The 9723-nt window shown below is 44.7% G+C and overlaps 2 protein-coding genes across 2 annotated transcripts in view; both read left to right on the top strand.

The window, feature by feature from the left end:
* The window catches only part of EAH_00035420 (peptidase family M3 domain containing protein, putative), a gene marked incomplete at both ends in the record, with an annotated part of 6731 nt that extends 408 nt beyond the window's left edge, over positions 1-6323 (top strand). Inside the window, 13 exons of the mRNA XM_013392115.1 lie at positions 1-86; positions 302-395; positions 593-654; positions 978-1113; positions 1421-1496; positions 1793-1994; positions 3479-3545; positions 4131-4257; positions 4456-4631; positions 4841-4970; positions 5149-5232; positions 5525-5685; positions 6066-6323. The exon at positions 1-86 is cut by the window's left edge and continues 408 nt beyond it. Of these exons, the coding sequence (XP_013247569.1) occupies positions 1-86; positions 302-395; positions 593-654; positions 978-1113; positions 1421-1496; positions 1793-1994; positions 3479-3545; positions 4131-4257; positions 4456-4631; positions 4841-4970; positions 5149-5232; positions 5525-5685; positions 6066-6323 (1659 nt within the window). The remainder of the gene's footprint in view (positions 87-301; positions 396-592; positions 655-977; positions 1114-1420; positions 1497-1792; positions 1995-3478; positions 3546-4130; positions 4258-4455; positions 4632-4840; positions 4971-5148; positions 5233-5524; positions 5686-6065) is intronic.
* A 2062-nt stretch (positions 6324-8385) lies between these two features.
* EAH_00035430 (transmembrane domain-containing protein, putative) lies at positions 8386-8880 on the top strand (the record flags this gene model as incomplete). Its single annotated transcript, XM_013392116.1, has 2 exons — positions 8386-8494; positions 8690-8880. 2 exons carry the CDS (start codon positions 8386-8388, stop codon positions 8878-8880), a joined length of 300 nt encoding a protein of 99 aa, XP_013247570.1.
* Positions 8881-9723: the final 843 nt, after the last annotated feature.

Consider the following 9723-nt stretch of genomic DNA (forward strand, 5'->3'; position numbering starts at 1 on the left):
AACGGAGGCACAAAACGAAGTGTACAGACACTGGATGCCGTCAGCAACGCGCTCTGCAAGGTGGCTGATGCTGCGGAGCTCATCAGGTCTAAAACCCTAGGGTTTAGGGTTTAGGGTTTAGGGTTTAGGGTTTGGGATTAGACGGCAAGAACGAAGTAGTCATTTCCAACAATTAACCCTCGTGTCTCTGGTTCACAGTTTCGGGGTTAGGGTTTAGGGTTCAGGGTATAGGGTTTAGGGTTTAGGGTTTAGGGTTTAGGGTTTAGGGTTTAGGGTTTAGGGTTTAGGGTTTTGTCTGCAGGAATGTGCATCCCTGCTCGAAGTGGCGAGAGGCAGGAGCGCAGGTGGTTCAAGAAGTGCAGCACTTCATGAGCGTAGCAAACTTCAGCGACTCTGTAAACCCCAAACCCTAAACCCTAAACCCTAAACCCTAGACCTAAGACCCTAAACCCTAAACCCTCGAGCATAAGTACTGAATCCTGAGGGCTGATGAGTACAAGGGTTTGTGCTAAGCACACCTTCAAAGAAGCCTTAGGGTGTGGGGTTTAGGGTTTAGGGTTTAGGGTTTAGGGTTTAGGGTTTGGGGGTTCAGATATACCAACGGCTACGAGAAGAAGACAACGCTGAGGATTCAATTCGAGATGAAGCGGACCAGTGAGAGGGAAACCCTAAACCCTAAACCCTAAACCCTAAACCCTAGCCGCAAACCCTATCCTTATACTCGGTTCTCCTTGTTATGTGTTGCTCTTAGAGCACTATGGAGTGCCGTTGAAGTATTTTGAATGCCTTTCTATCTGCTGCTGCTGTTGCTGCTGTTGTTGTTGCTGCTGCTGTTGCTTTTGTTGCTGTTGCTTTTGTTGCTGTTGCTGTTATTGCTGTTGCTCCTGCTGTTATTTTTGCTGCTGCTGATATTGCTGTTTCTGCTGTTGTTACTACTGCTGTTTGCGCTATTGTTGATGCTGTTGCTGCTGCTGCAGATCTGGTGCAGCAGCAGCAGCAGCAGCAGCAGCAACAGCAACAGCAGCAGAGCTAACAAAGGAGGAGCAGGCGGCGCTGCGGTGTATGCGAGAGGCAATGGAGCAGCAAGGAGTTCATCTAAGCTCAGAAGAAAAAGTTAGAGACACGCGAGAGGGATAGATAGCTTTGCTGCTGCTGTTGCTGCTGCTGTTGCTGTTGCTGCTGCTGCTGCTGCTGCTGCTGTTGCTGTTGTTGTTGTTGGTGGTGGTGGTGTTGGTGGTGGTGTTGCTGCTGCTGCTGCTGCTGCTGCAGCAACACCTGCTACTGCTGCTGCTCCTCCTGCTGCTGCAGCAGCGTCTGCTGCATTGCCGCCTGATGCAGTGGCGATTTGCTGGGATGTAGGTTCACCTGTGCGAGGGTTTAGGGTTTAGGGTTTAGGGTTTATTGCGTTTGTTGTCCTCAGCAACGTTTGCTGCTGCTGCTTGAACAGGAGAGCAATGTAGCAGCAGCAGCGGTGCTTGCGCAGCAGCAAAGCCCCCGTGAGTGCTGCGTTTGTATGCAGCTGGCAGCAAACCCCACAACCACCTGCCTGCCTAAACCCTAAACGCTAAACCCTAAACCCTAAACCCTAAACCCTCAAGGGGCTGCCGAGGGTCTGTGAGGAAGTGGCCGTCTTTAGGGCTTTTGAAATATTTTTTTTTGCTCGGTTTGATTTTATTTCGTATCCGTTGCCCACCCTAACCAAACCCTAAACCCTAAACCCTAAACCCTAAACCCTAAACCCTAAACCCTAAACCACAACGTGTGCGTGCAATGCGTTTTGCTGCCTCTTTAGAAATTGAAGTATCTGTTGAGAGGCTCCTCGCTGCTGGGGTTCCCCCAGGCTTAATAGCTCTCCGTACAGCTGAACTGCAGCAGCAGCAGCAGCAGCAGCAGCAGCAGCGGGGGCTGTTCTCGCTGTGGGGAAGAAGAAGAAGCAGAAAAATAGATTCTCTTGTTATTTGTGCTGATGATGAATTTACAAAAGCTGTTCTCAGGTTCGAAACCCTAAACCCTAAACCCTAAACCCTCAGACGGTGATGTGATGGGGTGTATGTACACCTAAACAATGTTACTACTGTATTAAACCAATCTGCAATTCAAACCCTAAACCCTAAACCCTAAACTCTGACGTTTTAATCCCCCTACCCGTAGCGGAACAGCCAGCGGACCTTAAATCCTAAACCCTAGCCCCAAACCTTAAACACTGAACCCTAAACCCTAAACCCTATACCTAACCCTAAACCCTAAACCCTAAACCCTAATCGGGTGTCTCGGTTGTTTGTTTCTCTGTTGATTCGTTTATTCTTTTTTTAATTTAGAACTTGTACAGATGTGGGTCTGAGGCGCGAGTTATACTCCCTCAGCGACAATGATAAGGACAGAGTGAGGCCTATTACGGTTTAGGGTTTAGGGTTTAGGGTTAATCTGCGTGCGTTTATTTGTTCATTATCTATTGCTTTATTCATTTATTTAATCTATTTATTTATTTATCTGTTTCTATTTATTTATTATTTATTATTTATTTGTTTATTTTCTTAGTGAGACACCTCTTCGGCACTTAAATAAATAAATAAATAAATAAATAAATAAATAAATATAAATAAATAAATATATATATATGTATATAACCCAATAAATGAGTAATAAATAAATAAATAAATGTTTGATGATTGATTCATTTATTTTTTGTTTAAGCTGATTCCGTTTATAAAAGAGTAACAGTAAACGCGCTATGCTGCTTATTTATTTATTTATTTATTTTTAATTAATTAATTAATTAATTATTTAATTTGTTTATTTGTTTAATGTGCGTTTAATGCAATTATTTCTCGGGTGTATGCGCAGACAGCAGATTTTAAATTTCTTCACTTATTGGCGCTCCGTCAGCAATTAGCACAAACGAGAGGATTCAAGTCATGGGCTCAATTCGCTCAAAGGTTAACTGCTGCTGTTGCTGCTGCTGCTGCTGCTGCTGCTGCTGTTGGTGCTGCTACTGTTGGTGCTGCTACTGTTGGTGCTGCTGCGCTGCTGCTGCTGCTGTTGTTGTTGTTGCTTCTGTTGCTGTTGCTGCTGTTGCTGTTGCTGTCGCTGCTGTTGCTGCTGCTGCTGCTGCTGATCTTGGTGCTGCATTCGGTGCTGCTGCTGCTGTTGTTGTTGTCGTTGTTGTTTTGTTGTTGTTGCTGCTGCTGGGCCTGCTGCTGCTGCTCCTGGTGCTGCGCCTGCTGTTGCTGCTCCGGCGCCTGCTTCGGCTGCTGCTGCTGTTGCTGCAGTGCCTGCTGCTGCTGCTGCTGCTACTGCTGCTGCTGCTGTTTCTGCTGCTGCACCTGGTGCTGGCGCTGGTGCTGCTGCTGTTGTTGCCGCTGTTGCTGCCGCATCTGCTTCTGCCTCTACTGCTGCTGCACCTGCAGAAGCGAAAAAGCCGTGATTCAGGCTTTAGGGTTTAGGGTTTAGGGTTTAGGGTTTGGGTGTTTTGGCTTAGGGAAGGCGTCTTGCGAACCCCGGAAGCCGTTTCTACATTCTTAGAGCGAGTTGAAATGGCTTTGGAGGTAACCCTTAAACCCTAAACCCTAAACCCTAAACCCTAAACCCTAGGGGGGTTCTGGATTTGTGCATTGCTGATGATGGTTTGGGGTGTATGTACAGCCGAAGCTGCTGCAAGAATTGCAAACCCTCAAAAAGACTGCCGAGGGTTTACCTTCTATGTTTGGGGTTGAAGTTCCTCTAAACCCTTGGGATGTGCCTTTTGTAATGGAATGCAACGCCGCACAACAACGGGCTGCCAGGCAAACCCTAAACCCTAAACCCTAAACCCTAAACCCTAAACACTAAACACTAAACCCTAAGTTCTAAGGCTCACGCCCACGCGTTGACGCAAAAAAAAAAGAAAAGCAAAGGGATGCAGTAGCCAGCGTAACTTCATATCTCAACCCTCTACACAAGACTGCTCGAAGGAAACCCTAAACCCTAAACCCTAAACCCTAAACCCTAAAGCTTAAACCCTAGGCGTGTTGGCAGCGCCAGGGTCCATTTATGCTTCGCAGCAGGCATTTTTGAATCGAAGTGTTTAGAGTTTAGGGTTTTGAGCTTGGGATGTAGCGTCTGTGATTTAGGGTTTAGGGTTTAGGGTTTAGGGTTTGGGGTTTGGCTGCAGCTCTACTCCGCCACTGCGGCTGTCTTTAGAATCGATTTGGCGAAGGGCCGTCGAGATGGTGGAGAGGCTGACGGGCTTCACTTTAGTTCCTGTTCATCCTGCCCCTGGTAATCTAGGGTTTAGGGTTTAGGGTTTAGGGTTTAGGGTTTAGGGTTTAGGGTTGTGTGCTTTTTAGAAATTCATTGCACTGCTGAATATGAGCGACTGTGGCTAAAATTTCAACGGCTTATGCTATACCCTTCAGGGTTGAGGGTTGAGGGTTGAGGGTTTAGGGTTTAGGGTTTAGGGTTTAGGGTTTGTTGCAGGTGAGACTTGGCACTGGAGTGTCTTAAAGTATGAGCTGCATGCAGCTACAAAAAAGAATAGAGGGGCCCCTCGCGGGGTTTTGTTTGTTGATTTATGGTGGAGACAAAATAAGACAAGACTGCTGGCTCAGTTTACAATTAGAGGTTCTAAGCAAATGAATTACCCTCTCCAGCAGGTACAGAAGGAAAGGGTTTAGGGTTTAGGGTTTAGGGTTTAGGGTTTAGGGTTTGAGGGAGTCGTTTTTAGGGTTTAGGACTACGGGCGCAGGGTTTAATGCTAAGAGGGTAGGTTTAGGGGTAGGGGAATAGGGTTTAGAGCCAAGGGGTTCGATACAAGGGTTTAGGGTTTAGGGCTTAGGGTTTAGGGTTTAGGGTTTGTGTTTAGGGTTGGGAGCTTGGGGGGCCCCTTACTCGCGCATGCGTTGCTGAAGAGAATGGATGCCTCAGACAAATTCCTTGCTGCGCTTTAATCTCAAATTTTGAACCACCGCGCCGGTTCCATGCCTTGGAAACAGGTAGGGTTTAGGGTTTAGGGTTTAGGGTTTAGGGTTTGGGTTGGAGGGGAGGCATTGACGCTGCGCATTGTCTCCTGAAAGATTGTTTTGTATCGATCTTAAGCTAACGGTCTTGGGTTTGGGGTTTAGGGTTTGGCGTTTAGGGTTTAGGGTTTAGGGTTTAGGGTTTGGGTTGCAGGGTGGGACATTGAAGCTGCGCATTCTCTGCTGAAAGATTGTTTGCTAACAAAAGAAGACAGCGTTCATCTTCTGCATGAATTGGGTCATGTTATTCACGGACTTTTATCTCGAACGGAGTTGCAGCATTTATCAGGCAAGAATAATATAAACCCTAAACCCTAAACCCTAGCCTCCAAACCCTAAACCCTAGAAGGGGCCTACACTTCAGGGTTTAAGCTGCCTGGGCAAGCACAACGTAGGTGGACAGCGAGGGTTTAGGGTTTTGAATAGAGGGTTGGAGCTCACGACCTTAATGGGGGTTTTCTTTTCTGTTTTAGGGTTTAGGGTTTAGGGTTTAGGGTTTAGGGTTTAGGTGGGGTGTACGTACACCTCAGGCACGCGGGGAGCCGTCGATTTTGCTGAATTTCCCTCGCATTTATTTGAATGCTTCGCCCCCCAAATATTTAAACAAAAAAGTAATTTTGCTGAGGCCCCCGAGCGAGGGTTTGTTGGGTTTCATATGGCTCACCAACTGCAGCTCGCGCTGCTCGACCGCGTAAACCCTAAACCCTAAACCCTAAACCCTAAAGTCTGCTAAACCATGATATGCCGTTGTTTCGTCGCGGGATTAAGCAACGATTGAAACCCTGATAAATTCTGTAAACCCTAAACCCCAGATGCCCGTCTCACCTATATTGAGGAGAAGAGAAGTAGAGTGATGTCTGCGTCAACATTCGAGCGGGTTAGGGTTTAGGGTTTATTATGTTTAGGGTTTGTGATTTAGGGTTTAGAGTTTAGGGTTTGTGTTTTAGAGTTTAAGGTTTGTGGTGTAGGGTTTGGGGTCTGCATTTTGGGGTTTAGAGTTTGTGTGTTCGGGTTAGCGCTTGCGATTAAGGGTTTAGGGTTTAGGGTTTAGGGTTTAGGGTTTGCATGCAGGCGTTTTATAGCTACATTCCTCGTGAGGGTTTGCTTCTGCCTGGAGGGGAGATGTGTATGGAGACTGCAGCGGAGGAGTTGCAGCATTTATTGGGGTGTATAGACAGCTGCTTTGAACAGAGAGACATCTTATCAAAGAAATATGAAAACATCTGTTCAACACCCCTCTGGCAGCTAATTGGAAGGCCCCCCTTTAGGGCATTTGAGCACTTGGTGCACTACGGCGCAAACTACTTCTGCTACCTCTTCTGCAGGTAAACCCTAAACCCTAAACCCTAAACCCTAAAAGGGGACTAGCTTCGTTCTCAGTGGCAAGAAAGGGAGAGAGGCCCTGGAGGCTCCAGCACCAGATGCGTGGTTTTGCAGTTGCAGGGTTTAGGGTTTAGGGTTTGTAAGTATATATATATATATATATATATATATATTTATTTATTTGCATGCGCAGGTGTTTTTCGAGCTATGTTTGGAGCAAGGCTATAAACAAGGAGGCAGAAGGAGGAGAAGGGGTTTATCATTTGTTGGAGCTTCTTGAAAAGGGTTCAACAGACTGCAGCGCAGGGCCTCTTTTAAAGTTGTTAGAGAATAAAGAAAAGAAAGAAACCCTTTGCGAGCTGTCTGTACACCCGGAGAGGGTGCCGCTGCACTTTCTCTTTCAAACTTAAACAACAAAAATAAACGCAAATTTATTAGATGAGGGTTTATCTCTAGTGCACTCACATTTGTGCGCTTGCAAGACTTCTAAGTCTTTTTCTAGTCCTAAACCCTAAACCCCAAACCCTTACTACTTCTGCTACCTCCTCGGCAGGTAAACCCTAAACCCTAAACCCTAAACACAACAAAAGGGTCTAGTTATTACTGGGGTTCTGACTATAACTTCTACTCTTTTGTTTAGTACAGTGAAGCAGTACGAACACTAAAAAAACAATAAATTAAAATTTATATTCAGGGTTAAGAGGGGTTCTACTGTTTTGGGTTTACAGTGTAAATGGCTGCAAAAAAAGAAAAGTAAAATATCAATAAGCTCCCCTGATAATGCTGCTTGTACCTCATAACGAAATAATAGATGGAGTAATTAAGTCCAAACAATATGCAGAATCTTTGCAGGCAATCAGAACAAACAGATCCTCGTAAGATGTACGAAGGTGCGTGCATAATAAGGTTTCTTCAGGTGTGCAGCGGGGTGTATATACACACGAATCAGATGCAACTGAAGTGCGCTAATGGGTATAAATGCAGCGGGTGGCAATTGAATAACCATAAAACATTCCTGAATATTCAATTCAATAGTGCTGAAATCTTTTTGTTTAACGGTCTTCGTACCGAGGGAGACCAAACCAGCGACGCATATAGAAGGAAGAAGCAGCACCAGGGGGGCACTACGGAAACCTGATATACTAACGGTATTCAAAAGATGGAAAATAAAACATAAATTCAAATAAATAAAATAAGAAGTGTTACTCTTATGCGGCGGAGAAACGTCGATATTAAATTCAATGCCTCTTGGTCCGGTGTACATACACCGAACGCTCGCGTGCAAGTTGCAATGCTGCACGAGGGAGTGGGTAGAATATGGAAATTAAGAGATAAAGAACATTTGCATGCACTGTTTCATAAACTATTCCTAATTTTATTTGAAATTCCCTAAAAAAGAACGCTAAAATCACTCAGCTTTCCTCAGAAAGAATGGCGATGAAGAAGAAACCAAACACGCAGCAGCCCCAGGAGAGTCGGTAGAATCTTCTAAGACCTGCAAGGTATTGTTGCATTATTTGCAGAATGGATCATGAATTATCTTTAAATAAGTTATATTCTTTCTTTGAATTGAAGGAAACCTCAAAATTAATGGGGATATTCCGGTGGTTTCACTACTAGGTGGACATGAGGCGTGAGCCTCTTGACTAGCCGGCCTTCTCAAGTTGCAGCAGATTCTGCATTTTATTGTATATCTGCTCTGCTTTTGTAATTCTTATTGAGTTATCTTCACTGAGAGCCTACGAAACATAATATTCCTCGTTCAACTCTTGCAGCCGGGGGGCCCCAGCCTTCGTGCGCAACCGCTGAGGTTCATTGTCCGTACACCGCAGCTTTGGCTTGGCGCCTTTCAAAGCCTGTATCAGGTGATCTATCATCTTAACTTCTGTTTTTTCTTGCTTTACTTCCGTCTATAGAAGCACCTGCTGCCTGTGCAGACCGTACTCCGTTTACCATCATCGTTTTGCTGGGAGGTTTGCGTCATTTTTCTGTTGTTTTTCTCTGCGTTTCCAGGTGTATATACACCTCAAAGTGTATCTACTGAGCTCGCTCGCCTATAGCAGCGACCATGGCGAGCCTCAGTCTTGAGAAGGAGGGGAGGCAGCGGTCGCTTAAAGAGCAGCAAAGAAAGCCCGATGATGATGATTCTGAGGACAACCAATCGCAAGCCTCTGAAAGTGCGGCAAATTGATTAATCAAATTAGTTGAAGGAGACATAAGGCTGCAGATCTAGGGTTTAGGGTTTAGGGTTTACGGTTTAGGGCGTGCGTGTGTGTGTGTGCGTGTGTGTGTGCGTGTGTGTTGTGTACGCGGGGGTTATATATATATACATATATATTGTATATCTTTCTGCTGTCTTTTGATGTGTACAGACACCGGAATTGACCCTGGTGGAGGCCGCACATTGATTAATGGCTACAGCAAAAGAACAAAGAAGCTTCCTTGGTCTGTTCTGCTGGCTTATGCAGCCCCGATGATAGGCGCAGGAGGCATGAATTTCACATTAACAACATTTGCTGCATACTTCTATACAGACACTATGGGGCTACCCCCAGGTACCTAAACCCTAAACCCTAAACCCTAATTCATGTTTTCATTACCTTTTGCTGTTTACTCCGTCTGTCTGTCTCTTCTTTTGCTGTGCGTTTCTTTGTTTGATGTTTTGTTTGTCTATATTTGTTTTAATTTTATTTTATTTTCTCCTTTTCTCTCCCAGCCGTCCTTCTTAATGGCCGTCCCTACCACTTTGCATGCATGCATGCATGCATGCATGCATGCATGCATGCAAACAGATAAAACCTACAATCATGCACGCATGCATGCATGCCTGCATGCAAACAGATAAACCCTACATCTATGCATGCATGCATGCATAAATGCATGCTAAAACAAACAGATAAACAGATAAACCCTACATGCAAGTGTGCATGCATGACAAAACAGACATACCCACTCTCCTTGCATACATGCATGCATGCATGCATGCATGTATGTATGTATGCATGCATGCATGTATGCATGGAGGTTGTTTGTATTTAGACGGCGTTTATTTTGTGCGTATTCTGCTGAAAAGGTAAATACAACAAATAGTAGTTTATTGATTGCAGATAGTTTATATTTGTTTAATATTCTTTTTGTTTTTCTTTTTGTTTGCAGGTATCGTAGGGAGGGTGCAGCTGTGTTTAATGTGTATGTATGCACTGTCTGAACCTATCTTCGGCTGGCTAAGCGATGTTACCGGGGGGTGGGTGCGAAGAAGATGCGGAAGAAGAAAGCCTTACTTAGCTGTCTCTGCTTTTATGCATGCGGGTATGCAATAACGAATATATATATATATATAAACATATATATATAAATATATATATATATATATATATATATATATATAAATATATATATGTATGTG

The sequence above is a fragment of the Eimeria acervulina genome, genomic scaffold (genome assembly GCF_000499425.1).
Source record: "Eimeria acervulina Houghton genomic scaffold, Eah_scaff372, whole genome shotgun sequence".
Lineage (NCBI taxonomy): Eukaryota > Apicomplexa > Conoidasida > Eucoccidiorida > Eimeriidae > Eimeria > Eimeria acervulina.